This window comes from Gallinula chloropus (genome assembly GCF_964237585.1).
Source record: "Gallinula chloropus genome assembly, chromosome: 5".
Lineage (NCBI taxonomy): Eukaryota > Metazoa > Chordata > Aves > Gruiformes > Rallidae > Gallinula > Gallinula chloropus.
In genome coordinates this window covers 53,772,509-53,789,438 of record NC_140090.1, presented here as the reverse complement: position 1 = coordinate 53,789,438, position 16,930 = coordinate 53,772,509, and the positions used below count along the sequence as shown (strand labels likewise).

Sequence of the window (16,930 nt, the reverse complement as noted above, 5' to 3'; positions counted from 1 at the left end):
CTGCAAAGTGCAGTATTTTTCATACCTGAGTGGAAATGTGGGTTAACCTCTCATAGCTCAGAGATATTGGCACAGATAAAGTAGCCATTAAAAACATTGATTCCTCTTCCAAGACTTTTTTTTTTTTTTAACTTTTGACTTTCTGGCTCCATTTAAGATTAAACACACGATTCTTAGGATTAAACACACAATTCTTGCTGAATTTCCAATTGAATCACAAAGCAAGAAGAGGAAAATCTGATCTTGTTCATGTCTGGTGTCTGCCTTACAGACCTTTGTGTCTCACTGTGTGCTTGGAGACTGCCCTACGCCTACAACTGTCACAAGAAGAATTATGTTTACGCTGTTCTTACCAGCACAGATACTCCCAGGTCAAAAGTTTCAGACTTGCTCAGAAAGGATATCTGGCACTAGGGATAGGATTCTTACTTATCTGATGATACAAATGCTGTTTCAATTTGGTTTTCATAGTTGCGTGTGCTGATAAAAGCAGTGTTTGACTGAAATTCCCAAAGGACCCAAGAAGGTGCTGACCATCCTCTGAGATGTGTTTCGTGATCTTAGTCTATGCATGGACAGCCACAAACCCAGGCTTTTAGTCAAAGCAGTCAGTGTTCCCTGTTGTTACAGGCAAATCAGTCGGTAATTTTGTGGCTAATGCAGATACCAGCATTTTGATGTGGAGAAGTTAATGGGGCTAATGAGTACTGGCACTTTCTGCTCTGTAAACAATAGTGAATGAATGTCTTTCTTACAGTGCCTAATTTCAGAAGGCATTAGAGCACTTCTTACCCCACTTTGATAGAAATTCTGATCAAATAGCATCAAAAATGTACTTTGGCTTTTGTATATTAATTAATTTTATTCTCTCTGCCACAGTATTCAAAACCAGATAGGCATCCTGGGCCTATTCTGGACAAAGTTATGGAGTCTAGTTTTTCAGGCCCTCAGTCTTTCCCAGAGGCCTTGTCTCCTGACAGAGGAACCCAGCCCATCAAGCACCACAGGTAAGCGAACAGCTGTCTGACGGGAGAATTGGCAGGATGCCGCCAAGGGATGTTGTTGTTGAACTGCTGATACATGTGCAGGATTATTGTGCACCGTGACAAAGAATGATGCTGAGTGGTATGCTACCAACAATGCCTCAGACGACTCATTAAGCACATGTCCAAGCATTTTCTTAGCTGCAAACATAAGGGGCAATAACACCACTCACCGACTTTATCTGCATTTTGTAAAAGTCCTAGCAGAAGCATTTAGAGACAACGTGAAATGGATGAAAAGTGGAGCTGCTTCATTACAGGACTAGAAACCAAACGTGTGTCTGGTGTAAGTGATTGTGTTGGTGGAATGGCCAGAGCTGACAGAGAAAGAAGGCTGAGAAAAATAAGTTTAGAATTTTTGTAACTAGATAGCCTGGATGGGAAGACTTGTTTGTTAAAAGGGCTATTTTGGGTTTTTTTAATTTCTTAAAAAGAAGTCTGGCATTGCGTGACATTATGATCTAGCTTCTGTGGTATTTCATGCATTTTCATTGCAGTTTCCCAGTCAGCTACATGTTCCTTCTCTTTTGAATGAATCATTTGCTTAACCTACCAAAGTACAGCATATGAGCCAGGAAGGGATATTTACTGTTACCTTACTTAAGCCTTTAATTTGGCATGAAAAAATAATGCCAACTGTCATGTCAGATCCATTTCTTAGGACTTATTATGCAGAGGTTTTCAAAACATGCCTAAAAATTTTACTGAAAAAAGATGAACTATGGAACTGTGGCTTCGAATGCTTTCCACAGAAGTTCTGGGGGGAGTTTTATCTTCATTTAGTCAAAAGGTGAAGTTCAGAAAAAAGCACAGTGACATTCCCTTACATTTAATAACACAATTGCAATAGCAATGTTTGAAATTTTTAGGTGCTGTACCATGACATTACCTAAGCTTAAAAATGGAAATAAATTAGACTGAAATTAATTCTTTTGGTTATGAACGTCACTTAACATAGAAGATGGATGACCCTCTAGATTATCTGTTTTCCACAGGGAAAGTACAAAATAAACCACACTGAATTTACAGTGAACTAATGCAGAATCTCAGATTGCTCTTTTGATACCTTTGTACACAAAATCTCTCTTTATCATGAAAATAAAAATCTGAAAAACCGAACAGTCTTATTTGCATATGTCAAGCATCAGACTACCTTAAGAACCTTTGCATCAGAACTGTTTTAAGATGTGGAGTGACTAGCTTAATGTATAAAGAATTCTTTCTGTTTCTAACTTAATATTTATTACACAAGGCCCTTGCTTTATAAAACATGCAACAGACTTAAACATTTAAGACTTATAAGGCTGTCTTTAATTTCTGTACCATGTGACAACTTCGTAATTTACTTGGTTGCTTTATTTTCTAAGTAGTGTTCAGTGTAGTCAAACGTGGCCAAATGACAAAAATTCTTTATTAGACACATTTTTTCCGAAACATCCCTTCATCCCATTCCAGACCAAAATTACAGCAGCTTGGCAGGTTCTCTGCTTCATGCTGCTCTTAAACTATATTATTGTTTTATTTCTGCTTGCTACAGAAATATTTTGTTTTGTCTCCAGACCTGTTTTATCTGCTGGTGTTTTTAAGGTCACTAATGATGGGTGATCATTTCTTAAAATCAGGAGCTGTCTGTTTCCAGTTCCTAAAATCAATACAATTTTGGCCTGGCAGTAAGACTGTCAAGGTGGGGAATTGTTTGGGCTTGCTGAAATTTGACTGGCATAGATCACCTGGCTATTTCACTCAGACTACTACATAATAGCAATTTTCTGTCGCCATCAACTTCAGCTGCATGCTAAGAATTACTGCAGAGATTGAATTGAAAATTTGAATTTCCATTGAACGTTACTCCTAAAATATTTTGCCTCTATTATGCACTGTTATTACAGTAGAAGAACTTTACATCATCTGCTTGCATATGTAAAACAACACTTAATACTGTCAGGACTGGAAAGTGGCAAATGTGTTTAATCAGTAAACTTCCTGTAAAGTATACAATGCATTCAAAGATTCATCTTGGATTATCTGTTGATTTCAGTAAGAAGAAAACCCATACTGTCTTAATAGAAACAAATTAGAGTTTTGTTAATTACGGGATTGAGTTGTGATCCCTTTTGAATAGCCATTTTCTTGGTAATTAGTCATACTGACTTTCATTCATTGATTCAGTCATCGTTGATTTTAGAAGGATTCATTTCAGAGAATACCGTGATGAAAACCAAACAGAAAGGCTTTCAGCCTTGAGCAATTGTGTTGTCTTACAAAAATGCCAAAATAGGATAAACTTACTCTAAAATTTAGAATAATTTGTGTTTGCATTTTTAATGAAATTTTAACACCATGAAAACCACAGTAAAAACGATTTTTTAAAAATTTATTTAGTAGCCATTATACTCTTCATGTTCCAAATATAATTGGTTTAGTTTAAATTAAAAGAAAAGAGTAAATTATCCTGTAAATAAGGCTATTGAATTTCAAAGAACAAATCTTGATAAACTAAAGCAAATAAGAATTTAAAGGCAGAGGAAGCTTGAAAGGGAGAATATATAAGGAATCTGACATTTTCCCAAGGAAAGAACATATTTTACTGGAGAAATTTACTCAGAAGAACGCCTAAAACTAATGGGGTGTAGGGAAAGAAACAAACTTTATCACAGAGGTCAGGATGTCATGCTTGAAGTGAACATTTCCAGGAATCATAAAGTTACGTCTGGTAATAATGAAAGCAATCAATTGTTCTTTCTATATAAAGAAGACTATACAGGAAGAAGCAAAGCTGATGGTGGGACAGAGATATTATATGAAGTAGTTAGGGTGATCCTGAATTAATATATTTAATTTTTCAGTTAAGATGCTTATATGAGGACAAAGGTAGAATGGGAATAGAATCAAATTGCACGAAAATAGACATTACAACAGTCAAATTGAAAGTAAAGTGCAGAAATCAAAGCCCTCAGGTCAAAATGGTCTAGTTAATCTTGATCGAAGTCTGGAAGAAGAACTGGCTCATGAAATTTCAAGTCTGGTAGCAAAATCTATCAAAATAGGAACTGTGTCATGTGATGATGAAATAGAAAATATTAAATATTTAGGAAAAATCAGTTGAAAGAACTGAAGAGCTGTTATGTTGAATTAGACAAGTCAAAGCTTTAGGACAAATGTGAGGGAAGTGAATTCTTTGTCACATGCGTCTAATGGGAGAAAGTAGAGCAAAGCAGAAAAGCTATAAAGCAAATACACAGAGGTGGTTAAAAAGGAGATAGTAAGGAGTTACATTGAGACACTAAGTGCTCCCCATTCACCACTGGAGCACTTAATGGAGCTCTTAAAGAATTTGTCAATGTTGGGGACAAATTTCATTTAATGCTTTTGTGTGTGACTTTGTCAGAAAGAGTTAGAACATGCTGAAAAATAGTTAAAAGATACATATGGAGAGATATAAGGTATGAATTGAATAACTTAAAGAGTGGCATAGCGGAGATGGATTGAATTTGTGATTCTGTGAAGCTCAGCAGTACTAAATACAAGGTCAGGCTTTTGGGAAATAATAACAAAATTTAAGAACCAAATGGGGAAGAAAAGTGTCAGTATATACTATTTAGTCAAAGGATTATCAGGTCACAAAGTGATGCATTTGTGCAAAAAAACTAGATGAGATGAAGGTATTAATCAAGACATTTCCATTGGAAAGAAACATTAAAACCACTTCATGAAACACTGCTGCCACTTCATTTGAATTTAGCATGAGAATGCACCACTAGCATCTCACCTAATTAAAATGGACTCCTCATTACTATGGACTCAAATAGAATTCATGACCTGATATGAGGAATAAATAATCTGTGTTCCATAGAAAGTGTTAGAGTCTATCTCATTTCAGTCTTCAGTCCAGAAGGCTGAAAAGAGTGTAGGACTGCTGCTTATAAATACATCAGGGAAAGCATAACAAGTGAAAGACCCATTCAAAATAAAGGAGTATGGTGGAACATATGACAAATAGATGTAGACTCATCAGAAATAGTTTTAAACTGAAAAGCAGACTAAGAGTTTTCAATATAGAACAACTTCCTGGAGGAGTAACCTGCATATTGTAGTTTTAGGGTGGAAGTTGATGGTGACAACTTGGAAATCAAAAGTACATTTGTAGCCTGCTGCCTGCTGAAAAGCTTCTCCTACATATGTGAAGGGAGAAGAGAGTTTTGCAGGCTACAGACCCTCTCCATCACCTGGGCTGAAAACCTGACCAGCTGTATTGGTTCATAAACACAAGCTAGGAAACACAGGTCATTGTGCCATTGTAGATGAGATGAATCTATACAGTCATCATGTCCAGAGACAGTATATAATAATAATAGCTTTGCAAAGGCACAGGAAAGAGTGGCATTTAAAGGCTTGGGATACAGGATGCTGTAGAGAAAAGAGGGATAAAACTGTTCAATTCTCTTATGCCACAGCTTTTTTGGCATAATTTAATAATCTCTTTACAATCTTAGTGTTCTTTGAATCACATACAGCTTTGTTGAGCTCCCAAACATTATGTTAACTTTGTCCCTTCAGGGAGCCGTCTATAACACAGGCTCCAACAGAGACACGCTCATTGTGTGTCATCTTGATCTTGTAAACAGTCTGACAAGAGGGCTTCATGATACAGTGTTTTTATTGTTGCATGGTATTTACTGAGAGATACTTATGTTCTCAGGTGTAACAGATCCCTTTTTATTAAAACTGAAATTGCTTGAAAATCTGAATAGTTGAACAGTACAAATGTTGGCAGTAGATTGTCTAACTTAGACTAAAAATGTGACTCCTAGGCAGCAAGAGAAGACAATGCCTGTACAGCAGCTAGCTCTGTCACTGGGGTATGTATTTTCTATTTCTGTCTTCCAAGGACAAAAAAACCATGTCTTCAATACTAGTGTTTGCGTCTTGTCATCAGTAGCTAAAATAGTACACAATAGAGTATGCCCCCCTATAATTTTTGCAGGTGCAGAGCCAGAATATTTACAATAAATTTTAGAACTTTCTTTTCTCTCTCAACTTTGCATCTTTCTTTTCAGTAATTAGAATCATAAAAAGGGGGAAAGAATAAGTAAGATAGATACACACACAGCCATGGATGTAAGTGCTATTTCTGTCCCTCCATTGTGCTTATTAAACAAGAAGGGAATGATTTGGATCCTATCTGAAGTCCTGACACTTTGTCATCCTCCTCATAATGCTTTTCGTGTTCCTTTTGACAAAATTACCTCTGAATGTGTTCATAATGTGTTGGTAATCAAGTTTGTTTACTTATTATCTGAAAGGTAGTACAGGAGGATTCCCAGAATTACTGTAAACTCACTGGAAGTCTTCTCTTCGTGAACACGGTTAGCTGCACACGGGAGCGGTGTGCGTGCCTTGAGAACACGCTCCGCCTGCTGAGACAGACTTTGTTTTTACTCGGTTGCTCAACCCAATGAAAATTTTCATACGAAGCAATTTGCAACAGTAAATCCCAAGTTCTTAATTAACTTTAGAGATGGTTGAACTACTACTTTCAAACCATTTATTCATCAGAATTATATTTCTCCCTAGTTTCAGCATTTCTTCTCAACCATTTCAAGAATATTCTGGGGTTTGTTATTCTAGAATATTTATTAATAGATTTTATGGGCAAATCTTCTAGAGCTTTCCTTATTGGTCTGTTTTATTGAACAGCTCAGTTACATGGGCTGGTTTCTTTTAGCTGGTTGGAGTATAGGGAGGAAGAAACCATAATGGTGGATAAAGGAGGATAAATTCCCTGAAGAAATCCAAAAGGCATTGTTTGCCTCAGAAAGAGGAATACTTCACATCACACGAGCAATGGAGCAGAAGCATGAGAGGGACAGTATTAACATTTTTGGAGGAAGGGTATGCTGGAATTTGTAGCAGTTTTGTGGAAAAGGAAGAACTTCTGTTATGCTGGAACCCCTTCTTCATGGAACCATTAACAAAAATTGCTACTGTCTTGTCTGAGGTCCTTCAAGAAATGAGCAGCTCTCGGCTGCACTGTCTGTAAATATTTCCTGGTCCTCCTTAATGAATTTGTCTCATCCAAGTCTACAAATGGTTTTTGTTCATTTCCCATCTGTTTTTTTTTTTTCTGACAAAAATGTTGAAAGCTTAAGAACCTCACATTAGCAACAAAATGGCCACTTCAGAAGCTCTGTCCTGATAGCAGGATGTTGGTGTGTGTAAGATCCCTCCAGTCTAACCATCCCATGCACCTTTAGCAGCCTGTAACATTGAGTGTTAGACGCAGCAACAAGTCCAGATAGGCCATTTATTTACGTCTGTGCTGCAGTTTATGCCAGTTATCTGGGGTAGACCTGTATGCACTGCAATGACAAGTTGTAGTTGTCTGTTACAAATCCAGAGCTTCGGTGAATTTGCATGTGTGTTATTAGTTGGGAGACCACGTGCTCTCACCCAACAAGGGAGATGCGCAAAGGCATGAACCCAACTGCAATTAAGCAATGCCTTTCTAGTTTCAAATATTTGTAAACGGCCTGAAGTCTTTTAAGTTAATCAGTTTGTTGACTTTTGCAGTACATCGGTGAATATACTGCAATCAATAAAACCCCCTGAATTTCATTATCCATCACAAATTATTCATTCAGATGCATCTTTTAAGATCCCCTGCTGTAACAATCTCAGGCTCTCCTGAGCAGAAATTGTCAGTTGTTTTGTGATGTGGTAGTGTTATTTTACAGAATATGAACTGTAACTCACAACTTGAAGTCAGCCTTCAGAACTGAAAGGGGATTTTTTAATTATTTTTTTTTTAATAGCTAAGGAAAACTCTATTTAAAGAGGCATCGAAAATCCTTGAGGAAGCGCTGTTGCTATGGGTTATTGATCATTTAAATTAAAAAGCACCGGGAAAGTAAAAGTGTGGAAGAGAAGAGAGCGGAGACTGTGATGGAACACTGCTAGACTGAGCAGTAGGATAGAAACTGCTGAATTTATTTCTTATATTTTGACTTTAGGGAGAACAGGTCTGTTTTAGTGGAAAAGTACGTTCCAAGAGAATGTCCAAGCAAGAATTGCTTTGGGAGTAGCAATTGGGAGTAACAATTTGGCCCTAATAAAGTTCCCACTAGGTAAAAAATGCAGATTGCTTTTAAGTCACGTTATAATAAGAAAAGAGAAGCAAACTTATCAAAAGTCTGTTGCATAGCTGAGCAGTATCAGAAGTTGAAATTATTTATGTCACCAAAAATAATGACTCTTAAAATGCATCTGCAGAACCTATATAAAAATATTAAGAATGTGACAGAATGTTAGGCAATACATACTCATTTCTGAGATCCGGGAGATGTCAAGAAAAATAGTAGTCACACTGTGCAGTACTGTGTCCTGTTAACTGCAGAAATAGGATATGTCTTGCCTAAATTCTTCTTCCCTTATTTTTGCATTAGCAACAGCCAATTTAGTGGTTAATATACCAATACTATAGGTTCTGGATACCTTTAATTCCTGCGTAAAATAGAAAAAATCCATTCTCCTTCCAAAACACTACAAAAATGTTTACAAAAGTAACTTTCTAAAAGAAGTACAAAACTATTCAAATTTTGTATTATATCACATAAAGAGAACCACACAGTGCTTGTCGATGTATATAAAAAAGAAAATAAACTTCATATAAAACAATATAGAAAATAAATCTTGTTGAATGTGGAGTAAACTTGAGTCCTGGCTGGTTTCTTCAAGCTGCAGTCCCTAAGCTTCACCGATATTCACCTCCCCCACCCCGCTGTCTAATGTCGTTATATAAGGAAGCAGCATCTTATAGATGCTAATAGATGGTATCACGGGCTTTCAGTTCAAGATCTGATTTGAGCTCAGCTGTAGGTATGATGGAGCTGTGCTGTTTATACCGTCTGAGGAGTTAACTCTGCATAGCAAGATTGTGGTGTGCAACGTGGAAAAAAAGAAGCAATCTTCATCAAGTACAAGACGACATTTAATATACCAGGCAATTATTTTCATTCCTAGAAGAGAGATGATGTATTAAATATGGCACAAACAGCATCTAACTGTGTGTTATAGTATAGTATCTCCATAGAGACTTTCTGCTGAGGTCACAAATCACAAGTTTATAAAAACAGTAATCCATGCACTATTAATCCTGAGTCTTTACTTTGTAGAAGTTTGCATTGTGATAATTTTTACTGTACTCTCGGTGTTGTTCCTAGAAGTCTCTCTTCATGCTGCAGCCCAGGACAAAAAAGTGGGATGCTACATAGAAATGCCTTTCGGAGGACTCCTCCCTTACCTCGGGGTAGGTTCAATGGAATTGCAGGACCAGCATACCAACAGCTAGAAGAGTCAAGGATCACAGACCAGGACACGATACCTTGTCACGGGTAAGTAGTGACATAACTGAAGTGAGACAGTTAGTGAGTGGCTGCTGTTGTGCGGTTAATATGCTTTGCCATTGCAGTCCTTCCAGCTTTGTTGTGTACTGAGGATCTAGGACTGTTTTCAGCATTTAAAAGGTAATGCAGTTTCGTTTGGCTGCCTGCTCTTTTGAAGCTTTTCAAAGGCTGTCAAAGGAGCGATTAGAAGAAACTGTAAGTGATTGACAAAGTTACTCTTTATAACTGATACTTTTCTCTAGCAGTGCCGTGATGTTCTAGGAACTCTTGCATAGCATTTTTTTTCTTCCATCAGTACTGGGCAAATAAGAGAAAAAATTTAGAAGTCCAGCTTTCATGGTTTTTTAATTAATCTGTGTACTTTGCAAAGTCTGTTTCCTATAAACTGAAGACCAATCACTTCACACAGGTTTGTCTTTGAAAATACATAAAGAATCCAGTTGGTATTTTTTTAATTCAGTTTATTAGAATATTGATTCTGAGCTCCAGCTGTACAGAAGGTCTGAATTTCAGAAGTGCTCCTGAGCACCTACAACTGCCTTTGAAGTCTTTTGCAATTGCTGAGGTATTCTGCATAATATTTACACATCCCAATAGGTTTCCAAAGACTTTCTAGAATCACTACAAACATATTAATATGTAAAAGTAGAAGTGATATCTGGAATGGAATAAAACAAGACCAATTTCATTTGCACACATGTAAGTTGCAGCTAAGTGCAGCAAAGTGCGCAGTTACACTGATACCAGATACACTAGTATCAGAACTGGCTTTACGAAGTCCAGGACTGAGGTCACCCACGTGTTTAATTTTCCTCATGGAAGAAAGAAGCTATTATCTCCATCCACTCTGACGTCCAGGCAACCAAGAGTCAAAAGCGCCTACCAAAAAAAATTGTTGTTAAACGTGTGTGTCATTGCATGTGCGGGCACGCGTTGCCCCCACGCCTCCCTCACCCTGCAGGGGCCTCCATCCTGCAGCAGGATTATCCAGCCCTGGTACTCTGTGACAGGGGGACTTGGCTCATGAAAAGTTTTGTAGCTGAATCTGCCTTAAAAAGTTGGCTGCAGTAATTAGGAAAGACAGAGCAAGAACAGGGCTTGCCTAGGAATGGAGAAAGCAAAGCAGCCAAAGCCTTGGAATTCTGGTGACTTCTTTTAAACAGTACAAATATGTCTCATGCTTCTGCAGTTGCTACTATTGGCTGCTTCAAAGGAAAAGTGCGTTCCTTGCTTATTGCAGTAAATGTATTACTGTTATGTGTATGATAATGTGTGTATAATTTCTTACGGAAATCATGCCTCTGAATGCCATCCTTCCTGAAAGGGACTAGCTAACAACCTTCCCTCTTCTATGGGAGAGGCTTGTAACTCAGGCAGACTCTTCCTAGGTAGAAAACGGCAAAGCTGTCTTGTGGGTAGTTGTAAGTACTCTTCTCTAAGAAATCACTGTGATATCTTGCTTGTATCTTGCAGTTCTGCAAAAGGTTGGTATGTGGACCAGACTGTGACCCCTTCTGGCCTCAGTCCACCAAAGCACTTCATCCCTGGTTTGTGAGCTGGGGATGCCTGTAGAATTAGACCTTCCTAATATCAGCTCCAGTAATGGGACCTTTCTCTAGAGTCCTCCAAATGCGTTAATGAGTGGTGGTGTGACAGGGAGTCACAGTGATCTGTGCATGTCACAAATATGATACCAAAAGTCTTTAACAAGTATCCAGGGAAAGGAATTTTTAAAGTGTCCACATTAGGCATGAAAACAAAAGCAGTTCTTGATCTTAATTTATTGCAGCGGTGTACTGATGATGTTTTTTAACGTAAATTAAGTCTTTTAAGATTGTAACGAAACTTTTTGCAAGTTATTTTGTGTTGCAGCAGTGAAATAATATCTTCAACCAAAACATTAGTGTGTATTTTATCACAAAAATAAAACAATTCACTAATTCTACCTTATGTGGAATTCTTCTAATGCAGAAAAAGGTTTCCCCAAAATCGGATGGCTTTTTGCCATCTGATTATTTGCTAGTTCACAGCACTGGTTCTCTCATTAGATTTCTAGCCCAAATGAGAAGTTTCCTTGTCTCTGGCAGAAGTTACAGTCCTTCCTTTCTTCTTCCTTTTCATCTCCATCTTCCCCTCCACAGATGCACAAATCAAAGTGCTTTAACTCCCTGATTGTGTGAGCGCTCTGAAGCCCACCCATTGGCAACTCTGACCAAAGTTTAGTCAGATTTTATGTGTCTATATTTGATGGAAAAGAGGCTAATTTACCTGACTAGCTTTTGTCTGGTCCTGTAACAGTGTTCTTCCTCTCATCCACATTGAGAAGAAAGCTTTTGCTGCCTTCAAGAAGTACTAGATCTCATTGTTTCCAACAGGATCTAGAAGCAGCTAATATCAGTTATTTAATCAGTGTGGTACTTGAAGTTGTAGGAAAACCTGCTTGCAATGAGGAGCTTCAAGAAAAGAAACCATCTCCATACCAGTCACATCTCAGAGATAGACTCGAGTCCCTGAGGGTGTCAGGAGTTTACAAGCAGTGAAGCGGACAGTGGTTTGATCTCATGCTTTCAGTGACAGCTGTTCACATTATGTGGTATGAAGTAGTGACTTACAGCCTCTGAATGTGTAGATAAACAGCTATAAATGTGTTTATGTCTATTTATGTACACAAGCCCCAGTGCGTCATGTCTACAGGTAGAAAATGGGGGGTGTGTATATACAGGTATACACAAGACTCAGCCAAAGCCTGGTAATGCCACTGGACTGACTGCCATTCATTGCAATGGACCTTGTCAACAGGCTTGTATACTGAACACCTATAGCAATAGGACTTATGACAAAGCTATTGGTACTATGCTAAATAAACGTTTTCATTGTAAGTTCCGATCCCTCCTGTCTCTCTTTAATATCTGTTTTAAGGGGGCAGTAAAATTATTATGCTTTTTTCAGTTTCATTGTTTAATTTAGATTCTTAAACACTGCCTAGAATAATTGCTCTTATATATTTACAAAAGTGCACGTTTCTTTTTTTCTTGGTTTTGGGAAGAGAGCTTGGTAGGGAGAGAGCTGCACCTTGAAATACATGCAAATGAATGAATTTATTTAGACAAAATAATTTTTCAGATTTAAAAAAAAGATGTGTTTCTTAGGAGGAACTATAGTTCTGGGAAGTTAATTATAGGAAAACGTAATTAAGGTTCTGCAATTATGGGTCTAATTCTCAGTCTGTTGAAAACAGCAGCAGCCTGGTGTCACAAATAGAAGCATGGATCAGTTTGCAATTAACCAAAAGCTGAGTCTCACATGGTTTAGATGTAATATCCCTAGTAGTTAATACCTTACCGGTTGCACGCAGTGTGTGTTTTAATTCAAAGGCAGTCCTCCTTTGAACAGCCTGTGAGCACAGGGCAGAAACACGTAATTCTGGCATAAAATCAGTGTGTCTATCTGTACTTCAAAGAATCTTACGGAAATATGCCAGGCATTGCATCACATGTTACTGTTGCTGGCAATTCGCTTTCAAAATACTAAAAATAATTGAATCTCTACTATGGAATTGGCAAATGTTACTGTTTTCTCACCACACCCATTTTAATTCAGTTTTTTCTTGGTTTTTTGCTTATATATCATCCATATAACACATCCATTGCATGTGGAATTCATTAAAAACATTCACTCCCTTTGTTTTCAGGGTGCAGCCCAGAATATATTTAGGGCCTGAATTACCAAAAAAGGGAATAATGCAACTGATGCGATCTCTCCAGCTATAGTCGTTTGAACAATTATATAATAAGCAAAGGAAACAAGAATGGTCACAACCCAAAGGTCTGCACTGTTTTGTTTTCATCTTTTTTTTTTTTTTTTAATATTCCTTCCTCAGGAATAATATCCCTGATCAGTATTTCATTCATACTGATTCTTGAAAATTGCTCTACAAAGGCCTTCCATAAATGACTGCAAGTGTGTCTAAGCATAGTGCAAATTTAATTAACCAAAATCTGAGTCTTAGCTGGCTCCAATGTAAAACAAAAATGCAGCTGTAAAGCATGTACAAGAAGCTCTAGCATGTACCCAAAAAAAAAAAAAAACAAACAAAAGCCATTTGCTTTGGGTCCCACTTCCCAAAGCAGATAGTAGCAAAGATCAGACATCCTCCTCCTCCTCCTTGTTGGAGAGCTCCCAGCTGTGTTTTCTGGTCTGTTGGGGATGCCTGGAGAGTTTTCGTACAGGGGCCACACAGAACTGCACGTGTGCACATGTACAGGTTAATGTGTCAAGCAGTTGCACAAACACCATGCCACCGTACATGAGTTAATTACAAGTCAGCAGCACTCTGCTGGAAATGAGCCTAAAGATACCTCCTTCTCTCTCTCCAGTCTGACAGCTCACCAGGAGGATGGGGCCAGAGAAAGCCTTTCTAGTTAATTAGTGTTGTGTGCTAATATTGGACAAGGCTGTTTCATGCATTTCACATTCTTTTCCTTAGTCCTCTTCCTGTTAGCACCAAAAAGCAGCAAGGCAGGTATGAGTAGAAGGGTATCCCCAGTGAAGTCCAGCAGGCTTAGGCAGCTCTCAGAAAAACACCCTTCAGGTCAGAGCTCAAAGCACTTGCTTCCACACCAGATCTAAATGTTGCTTTCCTCATCCATGGATAAAACATACTAGACTTCACAATATTAAATAGTGATATCATCACAAAGCTGGTTATAAAGAAAATATGTTCGGCTTCTGAGGTGACAAATGTCTGTGGTCCTTGGCAATTGTGACTGCTACGTATAACTCTTAGCGCACCGAATTTCTATACTACTACTACTCAGATGGGAAATGTGGGGTTACTTGGTCACTGGTTCCTCTATTTTATATTTAGTTTACTTTCCGTTTATGCGTGTTTCCTGTAAATTGAAACACTTTCTGATCACCATAAGGAGGTTGGCTTTGAAACTGAATCAAAATGTTGATAAAAATTGACCACAGTTGCCTCACAGTAAATAAAATCGTTCTGTGATATCTATTAATGGAGGATAAAGGAATTATTTTTCTGTGAAACACAGGATTACGATATCAGGAAAGTGTAGGCATTTGCTCAAGCCCAATACATTAGCTCTATTTCCAGATAAGCTCTAAGTAGAGAAATCTGGCTAACGTTGCGAGTCTGGGCTGTTGAAAAAAAGATGGTTTTCCGAGGTATCCTGCACTTGGGTTCTCGGCTTGTTTGGAGGGGAGCACAGACAATAATTGCTATGTAAATAAAACTGTGCAATGATTTTTTTGTTTAAAGTTCTTTTTTCCTACACCTTTTTGAAGTGTTTTCCTAAAATAGCCATTTGCCATTGAGAGTTCTGATGTTGGAGAAAGCATCAATCCATTCCCCCAGTTAGGAGAGTGTAGGACTGGAATTTCAAATTTCATTTCAAAGAAAATTAATAATACAGTCTAACTCCAGAAATCTTTTTTAAAGGAATTGTCATTATTCTCATATACTGGCGGGCAAAATTAGACCTATAGAAAAACCGTAGTTTGCCACTGGCAGATCTGAGAATCAAAACCAGGTCTCCAGAGCCGGTTGTTTTCCCCAGGGCCACACTATTACCAAGTGCTCCTAGTGTGAAGGAAAAATGCCATGTATCTGTTCAGCACAGCTCACTGAATCTCTTGCAGCGTTCCTACTGCCGCTTGCGTCTGACCACTTGATGTACAACAAAAACTTCTTTTTACTTTTTCCAGGTATTCATCCAGTGGTTTCAAAACTCCTCAGAATACTTCAATAAATATGCAACTGCCTTCAAGAGAGACAACCCCTTATTTTAATAACGTGGATCAGAAGGACTTGGTCGGCTATTCATCTTCAAGGGCCAACTCCGTTCCCATCATCCCGTCTGTGGGCTTGGATGAAGCCTGCATGCAAATGCAAAATGTTTCTGAAGTAACAGGCATCAAATGGTGCAAAAACTCCTATTCAGCTGAACTTGTCAATGTGAGTTCCCCAGTCAGTAATTGTCTTATAGCAGAACAACACGAAGTGAAAGTATTGCTAGAAACTGTGCAGGAGCAGATTCGGATTCTGACGGATGCGAGGCGGTCGGAGGACTATGAACTGGCCAGCATAGAAGCAGAGAGCAGCGCGAGCGAAAACACGGCCTTTCTGCCCATGAGCCCCATGGCCAAGTCTGAGCGAGAGGCACAATTTGTCTTAAAAAGCGAAACGCAAAGAGACTCGGTATTGACCAAGTGACTTCGTGTGGGGGTTGTGGGAGGGGAAACAAGATCTGTGCATTCGATGCTTTGCTAAACAGGAAGGGAGGAAATTAAATACAAATTATTTATATGCATTAATTTAAGAGCATCTACTTAGAAGAAACCAAATAGTCAATCGCCCTCATATCATAGTGTTTTTTAACAAAATATTTTTTTAAGGGAAAAGTTCCAGGAGGGATGAAGTGTACATCAGGTGCTTTCTAGGCAGGTTTACACATACAGTTTCAGTTACAGAGCATTTTACCACAGTCCCATTCGGCTGTCCGAAGGCTTAGGCTATGCATCTTTTTTTCAGTAAAGGCCAAGACCATTCTTAGATTCACTTCTGGTTTCAGGGCAGTGCTGCAGTGAGCTGCTGGCCAGGGACGTGGTGCCTGGGGAGCAAGTCCCATAACCCCAGTACAGACTCAGTCCCCGTCTCCTCTTGGTTCCAGGTTCATACCATGGAAACAGGCACACAGACATCTTCTGAAGTGAGGTACCTAGTGTGAATCCCTAAACTGAGCCAGATGCTTAACTCTCACCCTTACTTTAATGTGTCAGTAAGCCCATGAAAGTCAGTGGGAACATTCATGAGGTTAGGATTTGGCCAAGTGTGGAGTGGGGTTAGGGTCTGTAGAGATGCAGTGGTCAGGAGCCTGCAGCTGCTCCATCTTTTGAGCTTTGCTGATCAGAGCTGCCATGGTGGGGAGTGAGGCAGAAGAACAAGAGAAAGTGCAAAAGTGTCATTTACCGCAGATTTGATTTGGGTTTTTTTGAGTGGGAACATAAGCTCTGTTGTTCATTACCAACCTCTCAATGTTTCTAAACTGTTACAATTCACAGCCATTTGTAAGCTCTCAAGGAGCCCTTCTGAGTGTGTGTGGGTTTTTTTTTTTTAAACTTTGTTTTTTTTTTTTTAGTATGGGTTGTTCAGAGAAGTCAGGGAGACCCAATATAATCAAAATCCAGCCGATAGGTGTCCACACTGCCCTAAATTGTTCCCGCTTTCAGTTCTCCAATCACTTTAATTGTGGCTTAGGCTTGTGAACTTTAAAGCTCCAGTCCTGAAGATGGTTCAGTATGGGCAGCCCCACAAGCATGCACAGACCTGATTCTAATTGGGCTATGTAACAACAGATGGTTTCCACCAAATCGTTCTCTGCAGAGAATCAAGGCCTTAGAGAAGAGATGTTGTTTCCCAATTGCTGGATCGCAGTCACGTTCTAAGCATTTTTTTGCATTTGTTTT

At 38.6% G+C, this 16,930-nt stretch overlaps 1 protein-coding gene across 2 annotated transcripts in view; it reads left to right on the top strand.

Annotated features, from left to right (window-relative positions):
* NRG3 (neuregulin 3) overlaps positions 1-15,677 on the top strand; it is a gene marked incomplete at its 3' end in the record, with an annotated part of 382,825 nt that extends 367,148 nt beyond the window's left edge. For both annotated transcript variants that reach the window (XM_084264712.1, XM_084264711.1), the window contains exons 7-9: positions 880-1,007; positions 9,263-9,433; positions 15,170-15,677. In XM_084264712.1, coding sequence (XP_084120838.1) covers positions 880-1,007; positions 9,263-9,433; positions 15,170-15,677 — 807 coding nt within the window. The remainder of the gene's footprint in view (positions 1-879; positions 1,008-9,262; positions 9,434-15,169) is intronic.
* Between the last annotated feature and the right edge of the window lie 1,253 nt (positions 15,678-16,930).